The sequence below is a fragment of the Triplophysa rosa genome, linkage group LG8 (assembly GCF_024868665.1).
Source record: "Triplophysa rosa linkage group LG8, Trosa_1v2, whole genome shotgun sequence".
In the NCBI taxonomy this organism is placed as follows: Eukaryota; Metazoa; Chordata; class Actinopteri; order Cypriniformes; family Nemacheilidae; genus Triplophysa; species Triplophysa rosa.
In genome coordinates, this window is record NC_079897.1 from 6,084,050 (window position 1) to 6,098,484 (window position 14,435).

At 39.6% G+C, this 14,435-nt stretch overlaps 1 protein-coding gene across 1 annotated transcript; it reads left to right on the top strand.

Annotated features, from left to right (window-relative positions):
* The first annotated feature begins 162 nt into the window (after positions 1–162).
* On the top strand, positions 163–13,242 carry kcnv1 (potassium voltage-gated channel modifier subfamily V member 1). The gene is made up of 4 exons (XM_057339645.1): positions 163–413; positions 1,562–2,524; positions 11,049–11,556; positions 12,845–13,242. The coding sequence occupies exons 2-4, from the start codon at positions 1,585–1,587 to the stop codon at positions 12,966–12,968; spliced, it is 1,572 nt and encodes a 523-aa protein (XP_057195628.1). The 5' UTR covers positions 163–413; positions 1,562–1,584; the 3' UTR covers positions 12,969–13,242.
* Positions 13,243–14,435: the final 1,193 nt, after the last annotated feature.

The window sequence follows — 14,435 nt, forward strand, 5'->3', positions numbered from 1 at the left end:
ACAAACCACGGTTTGCTTTTTTCTAACGTGTGGTGCGCATACAGGTGGAGATCTTACGAAAGCAGAGACTTTGGTGTTTTCAGAAGATTGAAACGCGTCTAATTTCTACCGCTTGTAATAAGTGTCTGGAGTTTGTTGCCTAGCAGCGTGGAGCATCTCATGATTGGTTGATGGCTCGCACCCTCTCCAGCGCGTTTAAAACGCTCGTGAAAGGTGCGTGAGCGCGCTCCAACTCCGGTGAACCAGTGAAACATTTAACTGCATCAGTTTTGCATTATGAAGGTTACGGATGTATTGCACGTCAGTTTGTCGACAGACAACATCAACATCGTTTAAAGTGGGAAAAGATAGAATGGTGAAGAGACAAATGGATGCAAGCGCAGGAGTTGTCAGTGTAGGTTTATAGTCTGGAGGTGGGTGTCTTCACTTACTAGAAGATCAATATTATTAATTGTGTGTTTTTTACATTTTAATATATTTGTAGAAAAAATATTTTTTTTATCTTAAAATAAAGTCTTGTAGAGTACCTTAATTGTCTTGCACTAAATGACATCGACCTAAAGACACTGTGTTTGGGTCAGCTTGAGTGAAATATAATCTTTAAATTTAATTAAAAAATATTTGTTGTTTCTGTGTGGAACCACACAAACCTCAGTTTTTCTTACTGAATTCAAACAGGATTTACTTTGAAAGACTCTCAGTTGATTGCATCTCAGCATCATTTTTGTAGCGCGGGGCATAATTGTTATTTTCAGAATAATTACATTAAGCCTTCACATTTATAGCAGACTTACAAGTCTTTACTTCATTATTCCCTTTAAAAATGCTTTTTGACATTAAGCAGTATTACATTGGTAGTGTTGTAAGCAAGAAAGTCAGGCAAATATTTAAACCTAAAATGTAAGAAGACCGATCGAACTAGATTGCTAGAGTGGTTTGCTCTAAATTAATTTTACATAAATAATAAAAAGTCAGGAATTCAAGAATTAAACTAACATGTTGTGAAATGAAATGTGCCATTTATATTTGAAAGATAATGTTTATACAACCATCTGTGTGTCCTTGCAACACACAGGTTTCATTAGTGGCCTCTCAAAGGATCTTGTTAAAAATGCAGGCTTTAAAATGACGATCGTGACAATATTATAGAGTCAAAGTTACCAAAGAGAATGAATGATTACAGGAATAGTACCATTAGTTCAATTAATTAGACAGGCCAGCTAAAATATTTAAATCTCAACCAGCCACTTTGAAGAAGTAGGACACTGCCAAAGGCTTTTATTCTCCCTCCCCTCATGGATGATGTCTGAAAAGTGATGGTGAAAAGAGAATAAAAAGTATTCATTAAGGGAATTTGCACAGTCATTGCACAGAGTTGATATTTTAACTACTATATACACAGACTCTCCAAACCGTCTTTCTTTACACCCTTTATTGTCTTAATTTGTCACTGTATCATTTTTCACTGTAAAGACTCAGCCTAGTGTTCATTCATTTTGATACTCCTTTTTCTGGTCTGTCAAACTAATGCACTTTGCATGTTTCCCTCTGGGTCTTTCAGGGCTCGACGTTACACAGGACACCATGATCACTGATGCATCAAGTCCAGCGGAGTTGTACGAGGACAGCGCTTCGCTCCTGTCCTCCGACTCCAGCGTTTTTTTCAGCGAGCCCGTTCTGCCAAGTGATGATCCACTGGACTTCTTCATTATAAATGTTGGAGGCAGTCGCTACATCCTCTCTCTGGAATTGCTGGCCTCCTACCCCGAGACCCGCTTGGGTAAACTGGCCCTCTCCACCCGAGACTCTGCTTTAGACCTGTGCGACGATGCGGATTTCATAGAGAACGAGTTCTTCTTTGACCGCAACTCGCAGACCTTCCAGTACATCATAAACTTTTACAAGACGGGTCACTTGCATGTGCGCGAGGAGCTGTGTGTGATCTCCTTCCTGCAAGAGATTGAATACTGGGGCATCGACGAGCTCCGCATAGACAGCTGTTGCAGGGACAAATACTACAGAAGGAAGGAAATGAAGGAGTCGTTGGATATTAATGATGGTGAAGTTGTGGAAAGTGAGGAGGTGGACTTTAGCGGCGTTTTATGCCAGGACTTGCGGCAACGCCTCTGGGACCTCATGGAAAAGCCAGATTCCTCCAAGGCGGCCAAGATGTTTGGGACACTGTCCATGTTTTTCGTGGTGGTGTCCATTGTGAACATGGCTCTGATTTCACTTGACTTCACTATACTTGGAGCGCCCATTTTGGACATTCTTGAATACATTTGTATCATATGGTTCACAGGTGAATTGGTTCTCAGGTTCTTGTGTGTTAGGGATAAGTGTAAGTTCAGCAGGAGCGTGGTGAACATCATAGATCTGCTGGCTATTATGCCGTTCTATGTGACTTTGGCTGTTGAGAGCCTGCATGGGGAGTCAACGGAGCTGGAGAACGTCGGACGAGTTGTTCAGGTCCTGCGACTGATGAGGTCACTGAGGATGCTAAAACTTGGCCGACACTCCACAGGTGACAAACCTGATCATTTTTACTGCATACATGTGCTATTTTGTATTGGAAGCAAGCACAAAATATACACCCACAATCTACTGGGAAAGTGTATTGAGCCTTAACAGGAGTTTAAAGTTTGTAACTAAGCCGTTTTGGGTCATCATTGACTCCCATAGTAGGATAAAAGACTACTATGGGAGTCAGTCCTATTGTAGGAGTCAATGGTGACCCAAAAACGGCTTAGTTACAAACTTTCATTAAAATATCTTTATTTTACAAAGAAATGGTTTGTAATAACTGGAGGATGAGCAAATGATGACATTTTCATTTATGGATGAACTATTCCTTTAAGAACTACATTGCAATAGGTTTGTGTGAGCAGCAAATTTAAGTTGATTTTCACAAAAAAAATCCTTTATCGCAGCTCTCAAATCCCATGTGAAAATGAATAAAATATACAACATCCAGATGATATCAGCGAGAGGAATTTGAAAAGGAAAAAACATAGTTTTAACATCATATCCTGATAGACTCTCAACCTGGGGTATGAAATAATTCATGAACTCCGTCAGACTATTTTTAGTAAAAGAGAGAGTAAATTTATTAATCCATTCACAACTTGACAGTATTCCTAGACTTGGAGGAAGAGGCAGATCCGTAGAGCCAAAAAAACGTACTGAGCAACAGACGGCTTTGATCTTGTATTTATGGGGGATTGAATCCTTCTCTAAAATGCAACTACAAAGTCATGAATAAATAAAGGAAATGATGTGCAAGAGCCGAGGGAGGAGGGCATCGTGTGGGACAGAGGCTCATCACACCACCACAAAACAGACTTTCATAAGACTTTGCTTTGTCAAAGGATGGATTTTAGTTTTTTTGAGGAGGCAAAGCTATTATTGATATTCTTGTAAAAATATGAGACCTTTGCCAAATAACTCTGAACCGTTAGGTGAAAGGTCTCAACATTGTTTTTGTTCACAGAAAAATGATAATTCTTTCATCATTTACCCACCCTCATGTCATTACAAACCTGTATGACTTTTTCTTAAAGGTAACACACGCAGTTTCTGCCAATCTCATATCAATCTTGAGTACCTACAGTATACTGTAGTATTGCATACCTCTTATCTTCGAAGAGTATTTAGTTTGATCAAATTTATAAAATGGAGATACAGCTGTATGAATATTTCCGGAAAAAGACGAGCTGCTGGAGGCGGGCAGAGGGGGAACTACAGCACGACCATACAATACACCATCGCATTAACCATTCGTTGTTTTTACATTATGCACTACGCGCCGATTGCCAACAAAACACAGACATATGACTTAAGTCCTATTTGCACAGGATTAGTATTACCTGGGGACCTCTGGTCATTTGTAATAATCGCAGAGATTGTCTGTGATCTTAATCCCGTGCGAAACGGCCATGTCTGTAATTTGTCAAGTAAAAATTCCCCCACAAATTACCTACCATATTTTGACGAACACCGAGGTCCTGTGATAATATTAGTCCAGTGCGAATCGGCATCTCTGCGATTTGAAATTTTGAACAAGATTTGGCGGGATTATATCTCATTTTTTCAAGGTTTCTGTGTGCCTTTTCAGTCATCTTTCGCAAAGAATGGAAGCTGCGTTGGAGTGTTTTCACAGTATTTTGGGTGCTGGGTTATGTCGCTAGATACCAGACAACAATAATATTGGCAGAGAGAAAATATTCACTGTAAAAAAACATGACAGGATCAGAAGAGCGAAACAAAAAAGAAGGAATGTATGGAGATGGATGACATGCATGGCAGCATGCGGTAAGGAATATTCTTCTGTTTACATACAACTACACCTACAACGACAAGACTTTCAAGTAGGGCTGTCAACGAAAACGCGTTAACGCATGCATTTAATTATTTCAAATTAACGCGTGAAAAATATTTAACGCAATTAACGCAGCATCCGTTTGTTTTGAAATCCTTTGTCTAGCGTTACATTATGTAATCACGCTCTTATTCGCGCGATTTGAAACAGTTGCTTTGACATGTTCAATGAAGATAGATAGCTTCTAAACTGTGGGACGTGGCAAAACGCAACGCGAGGTCCAGCCTGGTGTGTACAGTAACGGGCTAAAGGCTGCGTCGGTGAATCTCTGTCAGACAGCGCATCCGTGTTATGCTCTCTTTTGTGCCATGTTTAGAAAGAGGGAAGCGCCTTCACGTCATTTCCGGGAGATAAGTCAGTAAATTCGAGTAAAATCACAGAGTTCGCTTATCCAGTGCGAATGAGCAACATGATCACAGACAATCTCTGCAATTATTACAAATGACCAGATGTCCCCAGATAATACTAGTCCCATGCGAATACGGCTTTTGTTTGACTTACCGTGTGCAGTTCATGTCCGGCATCTTTTAGGCTAGGACCGCGAAATACTATGTCATACGTTCAACTCGTTTTTTGACAAGTTGATGATGTTAAGCATGAGAAGACAGCACGTTTAACAGTGTAAAGAAGTCAGAATGCATGAAATAGCTTGTTACCCACCTTTAAAAAATGTTGTCATGGCTCTGCTTCATTTAGTCATGTTTTTCTTGGTCCTGTAGCAGAGCCATGGCAAAGCCTTTGGTTATGTGTGGAGGGAAACATATTATTGTCCTTTTGACAATATTATACGTTCTCTCCAGTTTCTCGTCATTGGCCCCGCCCCTCTCGTTTCTTGTATTGCTTTCCTCTCGTGTCTTATGTTCTACACCTGCCCTCGCTCGTTATCCCTCGTTTGTCTTCCCTTTAAATACCCTCTTGTTTCTTTGTCTTGTGCTCGTGGATTACGTTGTGTATGTGTGTCCGTTCGTGCCCCAGACCTCTCAAAGTGAGTGGTCTCTGTGCATATGTATTGTGTTTTATTGTGCTTGTTCCCTGCCTGTTATTAGACGTTGTGTCGTGTCATAGTTTAGTTATTTTGTCCTATTGTTTTTGCCCCACCGAGGGAAGTGTTTTGTTTTCAGTTTTTTACCTTAGTCGTGTCATTGTTACCCCCTCGTGGGTGTTTTGTTTCTGTTATTGTTTGTTGTAATAAATCTGTTAACCCCTTCATTGCCACTGCCTGCCTGCAATTGGGTTCTCTTTCACGCCTGTCGTGACAAATGTTGGCAACCAAACAACCTTGGCCCATAGGTTGATTCGTATATAGGTTTTGAACAACGTGAGGGTGAATAAAAGATTAAGAGAATTAATATGAATATTTTGGGGTGAACTATTTCTTTAACAATATTCTAATCTGACACAAGAAAATATGAAAGATAATCCACAGAGGGAACCGCAGACAGCCTACTTTCCTATCTGTCATTTTAATAATGTAGTCTGCTTATCGATACCGGTACTTATCAATACTGTTATTGATACTACACTCTATAATTTGATGCAAAAAACACATGATGTGAAAAGATGTTAAACATTTTAAGTTTCTTTATTACAGCTGAGCTTTAGAACTGCAGTTTACAAATGCTTCTGAGCAAACAGAAAATGCCACATAACAAAACGTGTGTGTGTTCCTTAGCATACCACTTACTGCACTTAGCATGTGCATAGGAGCACATCATAATGTAATTCAACATATTTACTTTACATCACTATGGTTATTTGGCTGGTAGACCATATTTCTTTTTTCCTTTCTGGTTTTAGGTCTACATAAATTTAAGTACTATTTTCTAAGCACGTAATATTTTTTTATTATATGTACTATTTTTTATAATTTTACTAGCACATTTACTTCAATTTACTAAAGTAAGTAAATATACTCCGTGGCCGACTTATTAAAAACAATGTTATAACTTGTTCTCAAATAAAGGACTTTTATTTTGACGGTTTGCCGCAATGGGGTGTTTGACGGAAGCTTCATTGTTGTGAAACGCGGACGCTGAAAGCTCCACAAGCGCAACCGTGCCACTCTTTCACTCATAAACACTCAAAAACAGCAGATTACAAATACATCGCGGAATCATATGGTCCTAGATATCACACATACGTCGAGCAAACTTCGGCCATTCGGACATCAATCAGGGATGAAAAATGATAGGCAGCAGCCTCTAATACGCCATTTAACACCCGAATACACAGAGATAAAACAACGGAAGTATCGATAACAGTATCGTTTGTCATGAAGCTTATCGATACTCTGGTATCGACCCAATTATGTACCGGTCCAAAAAAGTACCGGTTCTCGGTACCCATCCCTACTGGTAACCAGTGTAAGGACCTGAGGATTGGAGTGATATGCTCAGATTTTTTGGTTCTCGTCAGAATCCTGGCAGCAGCGTTCTGTATGAGCTGCAGCTGTCTGATGGTCTTTTTGGGAAGCCCTGTAAGGAGTCCATTACAGTAATCCACCCTGCTGGGGATGAAAGCATGAACTAGTTTCTCTAAATCTTGGTTTGAGACAAAACATCTGATTCTGGCTATGTTTCTGAGATGGTAGTACGCTGATTTGCTTATTGCTTTGACATGACTGCTGAAACTAAGGTCAGACTCTAAAATGACACCAAGATTTTTTACCTTACTTTGTGTTTTTAGACCTCTTAAGTCATGGTATGTGTTTACCTTGTTAGTTTCAACCTTGTTACCAAATACGATGACTTCAGTTTTGTCTTTATTTAACTGAAGGATGTTTTTATTTCATCAATGCACTGGCAAAGAGAGAAATAGGCCAGTAGTCATTGAGATGGCTAGGTAGATCTGAGTGTCATCTGCATAGCTGTGGTAAGCAATTTGGTACTTTTTCATTATTTGGTCAAGTGGGAGCATATACAAATTGAAGAGGAACGGAGCAAGAATTGAGCCCTGTGGAACACCACAAGTCATGGGTGTCCAGTCAGATTTATTGTTGCCTGTGTTCACATAGTAACCTCTCCCTTTAAGGTATGACCCAAACCATTTAAGTACCAACCCAGAAAGCCCTACCCAGTTTTCCAGCCTATAAATTTTGCCTGAATCAGAATTCTTTATGAAATATCTTTATGAGCACTGTCTCTGTGCTGTGATGCTGACGGAAACCAGACTGATAATTGTCCAGGTAGCCATTTGAGTTTAAGAATTTGGTCAGCTGATTGAAGACAACCTTTTCAATGATCTTGCCTATAAAAGGAAGATTTGATATTGGTCTGTAGTTAGACAGTAAGGTTTTGTCTAGATTGCTCTTTTTTAGTAGAGGTTTGACAACTGCAGTGTAGCCGTTTTAGCTAACGTTATTATATTGATGAGCAAAGCTCACCAAATATGGTTCTCCACCAGATCTTTCGAGATCACATCCATGAAATGAGTTATTTAAAACATAAATTTCAGTTAAGGAATTAGTTTAGCTCAAAGGAAAATACGTATAATAATCGTGATCAAATATACATATTTTATGGTCTCTGATTAGTAATATAAAGCATAACAATACTTGTATGCATTCGTCCAGCGAATGCCTCAATGATATTATATACTTTACATTATCTCATGGCCATAAGTAACGTGACTTTACCAAACAGGATTTAGAGCAAAGGTAGCGAATCGAAACACAGTAGAAGGGACCAAGCTTGTGAGCGTGAATACAGAAAACCCATCACAAATGAATATATATGGTTGTTTATTAAACTCTACTCTACATGATAAACAAAACAATGACGATTGCATAAAACAATCAAATACATGAAACACAAATGCGCTTGGTAGCGCGGAGGGAAAAGGAGTGAGAAGAGAGAGAGAGAGAGGGCATGGCAGTGATTTCTGAACACCAATAAAAATCATCTTTAACAAAGAGGCACAGACTTAATGCAGCTATTCTATAAATAGAAATGGATACTTGCAAGCTCTGTTCTGGACCGATATCCGTATGCGCGTGTAGACATGGAATTGTTCAAAAGGTTTCAGAAGGCAGTCCTGCCGAAAGTTGCGGGCCTCGTGGTCGGCCGCATGGCTTAGCCACGTGGCAGTAGAAGTCCATTGTTCCATCTTTTCCCCCAGTGGGGGGAAAAGGGAAGTCTCTGAAGAGACGCCACGAACCAAGAGAGGAAGTTTTCAGAGCAGGCTCTATATTTAACGTCATGAGAGGGCCTGCCCACCTGAGTTTGAATCGACCAATCAGAGTTGAGCAGGGAAGAGGTTCTTTGTCCACTCAACAGCTAATTTGCATCTTTAGGACCTCCTGGCAACTTTACAAAATACCATTCCAAATTATAACATAATGAAAAGAAAGTGTTCTATCGTCACACAATGTATATAAACAAGGAGGAATTGTAAAGACAAACATTTATATATCAAATATGCTAAGGTTTGAAGTGCATCAAGACATGATTCATTCAGAGGTACGAATACAAAAAAACCTGAATTAACTTGCCTATTTAACAATTACAGATTATTTAAAAATGGCAAGAGCGACAACATATAACCTAGATATTTAGATATATTTATAAAAAAGGACAATTGAATCACACAAGTTCCTATTTGTCAGAGAAGTTTCTCTGGTTAGCTTCATATGTTAAGTTTCACATGAGACAGAGAGACTTCTCCCCTCTGCTTTGAAGCTTAGGGGTCGTAAAATATCCCACAGAGAAACAAAAGGGGGTTGATGGCTCTTTCGGTGAGAGCACCAACTCAAGTCCAGACCCCTGGAGCTAGGTTTTGACTCTGGTCTTTTGAGGTTGATATCAAGAAACCAGGAGATAGGGGGTTGGAGGGGGTTGATAGCTCTTCTTGCAATGACTCCGACCATTTGGCTTATGCTAAATTCTCTAAAGCAGTTTTAGGGACTCTGGGAAAGTTCCTGAAAGCAGTGAGGTATTGACTATTTTTAGGAGATCTGCTTCCAAACAGTTAAACACTCTTTTGAGAAAGGGAATGTGGGAAGTGTGTCAAGGCTGCAAGTTGACGCTTTAAGATGCTGTACCGTTTACCGTTTGTACCAAGGTTTTGTGATCAATTGTCTGAAATTCAGACAGAGTTACTCATTTCTGATCTTGTTGTACTGAAGTCAGACCGACCTGACTGCCGCATGGAGCTTTGCTGATTTCCATTCTGATATTTTTGATCTTCTCAAGGAAAAAAGAAAAGTTCTACTGTATTTGAATGTTATAACGAAATGTTAACTTATTTCAAATACAGTAGAAGAGCACTTCTATATACCACTGCTGTGTGCCGCAATGTACAGCATCTGCTAAATGAAACTATTTTCTAATTTTTCAATTTCTTTAAGTCTCCCCAACTGGAAACTGCCTAGGGTTCTTCCTGTGAAACGCGGAAGTCATGCATGCATAGAGCCTATAGTAGGTTTAGCCCTGTGCACCAGACAGACCAGACACCAGAGCAAATTCAGTTCAGACATAATTGTTTTGTTTTAATAGGACAGCAGTAAGGATAAAAATCTTTTAACTGTTTCCCAATACTATTTAATTTAATCAAAACACACGGATGCTAGTCTTTACACTTTAGGGGGCTGTGAAAGACAGCTTATTAAAAACAAAAAGCATTTCCCACTGCTAAAAATAAAAGAACACACTTTTGATTGATACACACCGAATAGGCTAGGTGCGGACTCCCGACGCATTATGTTCTTTTCGCAAATGTATTCAGTGAGGCTGTTAAAAAGTGATAAAGCCTTTCTATGTGCCATTTTGGAGTGAGAAAGTGTAGCAGCTGTTCTAAGGTGTCTATATTTAAAGCCTAGATGCTTTGATTAATGTTATATCACTTCTTGACTGGTATCAAGATTCACAGGCTGACAAATGCAATTTGAGATTTTTAATGCACTAAAAAAACACTTGGCGCTGTGGGATGTAACCTATATAATCTAGCCTAACATGTTGTATGCATTCAAGAGGCTCTATAAAAGCGATACTGTACAGCACTACTGTCTTAGAAAGGCCAGCCTATATTTCATTCCTATTCTGAAACAGTATCTCTGTATTTCTGTAGGCATCCTTTAATGTTTCAGTTTGTTTGCATAGGAAAATCTGTTAGACACGAATCATCCATCACTGAGAGAAATTGTATCTCTATGGAAAATGTTTTACCAAGGATAAAATCATGTGGTCATTGATGCAAATCCTATCAACAATCGCTCATATGTAGGTGGAGCAGCATTTATGTAATTGTATTATTGATGCTTATTTCTCATTGGGTTGTTATTTAAAGGAATAGTTCACCCAAAAATAAAAATTCTGTCATTTTTTCACCCTTTGAACATATTGTTCAAAACCTGTATATACAGTAATTAATTCTTCTTTGGAACAAAAGAATATATCAGATCTGAATGTCACATAGGCTGTGTTGTATACAATCTCCACCCCAAACACGACAGAATCCAAGAAACTGCCTTTAAATGTACAGAACAACCACAGTAGTATTTGCCTACTGGTTTATATTCAGTCCAATAGTCTGCATGGCCTTGGTGATGTCAGCAAAAACGACACTTAGAGACAAAGCAATGAGACTTTGTGTTTTGACTTCATGTTGTCCTCATTATTTACAATATAATTCTAAATAAAATACAGTTAAATGTTTTCGATGTGCTCCTCATCAGGTCTCAAATCTCTGGCCATGACGATAGCTCAGTGCTACGAGGAAGTCGGTCTCCTGATGCTGTTCCTTTCCGTCGGCATCTCCATCTTCGCCACGGTGGAATATGCCATCGAACACGACATACCAGAGACCTCCTTTATCAACGTGCCCAGCGCCTGGTGGTGGGCCACCACCTCCATGACCACGGTGGGCTACGGAGATATCCGTCCTGACACAGTCCTTGGAAAGGTGATGGCCTTTATCTGCATCCTCTCCGGGATACTCATCCTCGCGCTGCCTATCGCCATCATCAACGATCGCTTCTCCGCCTGCTACTTCACTCTTAAAATGAAGGAGGCGGCGCTTCGACACGGAGAGGCTCTGAAGCGGCTGACGCGCAACTCGGCCTCGGATATGTCGGCAGTAGGGGTGAATCTGCGTGACGCCTACGCCAGAAGCGTGCTGGAGATGCTGCGGTTGCAGGGGCGAGAGCGAGCGAGCACACGCAGTAGCGCAGGAGATCTCTGGTGGTAACAGAAGGCCTACATACTAAAAAAGAAAGAGTGTGTGAGTGTGAGTGAGGGTGAGGGTGAGGATGAGAAAGAGAGAGAGAGAGGTCTTTAAAAGGACAGCAAAACCTTTTCAGTTGAAAGTGTGTGATTTCTGTGACACAAGCAGCACCAAACGGAATTGCAAAAATAATGACTGTTTTCAAACAGGTGTACTAAGCACTCCGCCTGTCTGCCATTGCCTGTCGGCCGGCAAACAGGCTGTCCCCGCTCCAAATTCACGTCGTTGGTTGAGTCAGCGATGCTGTACTGCTCATAACAGAGTAAAAGCAGCACACTGCATGCTAAGAAGAGTTTACTCTTTTTTTTAAGGGACCTACACGTGGCTTGTCTCTGCATACATGCGTGCATTTTTGTTTAAAACCGTTTAATCATCAAATTTCTGCATAACTATTTTACAATTTAATCACCCCTCATAACATTTTTCAAAGATTGTTTTGTTTATCTATGTGCAACATTTTGACTGTTTATATGTGACTAGTTTATACTGTTCAATTTAATAAAATGTATGTCCTGATTTTTGTTTGCTTGTTATTTATTTTTTGGTATGCTTTTACAAACACTTTATTTGCGCAAAGCAACATTTTATCCCTGCACATATTTCCTGCGACCCGTTGTTCCTTTGAAAATTTCAAAAGTTCCCCATAGACAGTCGGGTCAATGGACCTGCATGGCTTATTTGACACGTTGCTCTGAAAGAGTAACAGCTAGACATTCAGAGCTTAAAAGCTTAGACTGAATCAATTGGCTCGCTGGAGACAGCTAGACAGGAACAATAATTTACCCTGCATGAACTTGTTATTATTTTACAAGATACGACACAGGAATATATAATAAGCCGTAAATCTCTAAATGTCAGTAAAATTACATGGAAATACAAATAAACTGTAAAAAATAAAGTCAGTTCCAGGTAATGAATTCATGATACCTTAAATATTGTGGTTTGTTGAGGAGAAATGTGCTATTAGTTTTCTGAATGATTTAACTTATAGACCACTTCAGAAGACATAAACAATGCTGCTGAAGAACTTCCCGTTTCAGTCTCCCATTTTAGTATTCAGTTTGAACAGAATACAACCAACAGAACATTTATAACCAAATCAAAATATTAAACAAATATCTTAAAGATTGAATTATATTCTGTTTATAGGATTTATTGAATCTTGTGAAGTGGTCTATAAAGATCATAATGTATTTACTCTCATGTCATTCAAAACCTGTACGACTTTCTTTATTTTGTGGAACACAGTAAGACGGGAGAACTGCGGTCACCATTTGATGAAGAGAGTGAGAAAATCCAGATGTGGATTGAAGATGGCACCAGAGCCGAATCTCAGGACCGGAGTGTGAGCTTGTTTGACTTTGACCAGTAAATAACCCTTGCAACCATTAAGCAAAATGCTTAAAACCGCTTACAACACCTTAGTAACCCCATAGCAACGCACTAGCATCATATCACTGACTTGAGCTCTGGCACCTTTTCATTGTAGAAAATACAAGCAAAAATCAACAAATAGCCTCATGTCTTTGGAGACATCAGCAGACTTATAAATACACTGAATGCAATGTCCACAACCTGGAACATGAAATATCAAACTATGCAACGTTATCGTTAAATGGTACATTTGGGTTCCCCTACACCAGAGATTGCACTTTTAAGGAATATTGGCTATAACCCCTGACTGTTATGTTTAGATGCCTTAAGGACTATAAACTCTGTTTAAACCTTTAATTTTAACTGTAAAGAGATTATGACAACTATAGTTGGCGCTTGATTTATTAGTAAAACAGATGTATCAAGACTGAAGCGGCATTCCATTGTCCTGTTTCTGTCAATGGCTGATTTTATTCAGCTGGGATACTGTGGGAGCTCTTTTTTTCTGAATATTTTGAAACCCAGCATTCTCCTTTTGAAGGTTGTCCTAGATTTTCTTCCATGCTGCATGTATGATGAACTATTTAGTATCAAAAGGTGGTTGGCTTTTTTCAACATGCAACCTTTGAGTATTTTTATTTTTTTATTTTGCTTTCAGTGGCTTCAAGAATAGTTCACCTAAAAATGATAATATACTATATAAATGATAAAATACTGCCATTCAGAGCTTTACGATAACAGGTTACTGTATGGACCAGTGAAATAATTTTAGTTTTGTGTTGTGTTGTGTTTTTGGTTGAACTATTCCTTTAACAACATTCATAAAAGAAAAATTCATTTGACTCATATGGGACTCAATCAGAGGAAAAAAACACCCGGCAGTACCGTGCTTGAGCTATATATAGAATGCATTTGAATGTGTTTGATCTACAGAGATAAGGGCTCTGTGTTCCCCAGGTGACTTATGCCTCCCCGACCTGTCTTCCTGATTCAGACACGAATGCACGGAAGCCTGTGCAATTAGAATGAACTATCTGTCTACCTGTGAGTGTGTGTATGTTTATATGTATACTGGCTGGACTTCCAGCTTGCACAACCAAACCTCTACAGATGATCCAGAATGCAGTGGCAAGAGTGGTCTTCAATGAACCGAAGAGAGCGCACGTCATTCCTCTCTTCACTAAGTTACATTGGCTCCCTATAGTCGCTCGAATCAAATTCAAGACTCTGCTCCTGGCCTACAAGACCACCACTAATTTGGCACCCCCTTACCTTCACTCGCTAATGCAGACTTATATACCCGCCAGATCCCTACGCTCTGCAAACAAACGACGTCTTGGGGTGCCATACCCAAAAAGGGAAAAATCTCTCTCATGTACCTTCTCGGGATCGGTTCCACATTTATGGAATGATCTGCCCGCTGCTACAAGATCAGCAGATTCTCTAAGGAGATCTTTAAGAATCG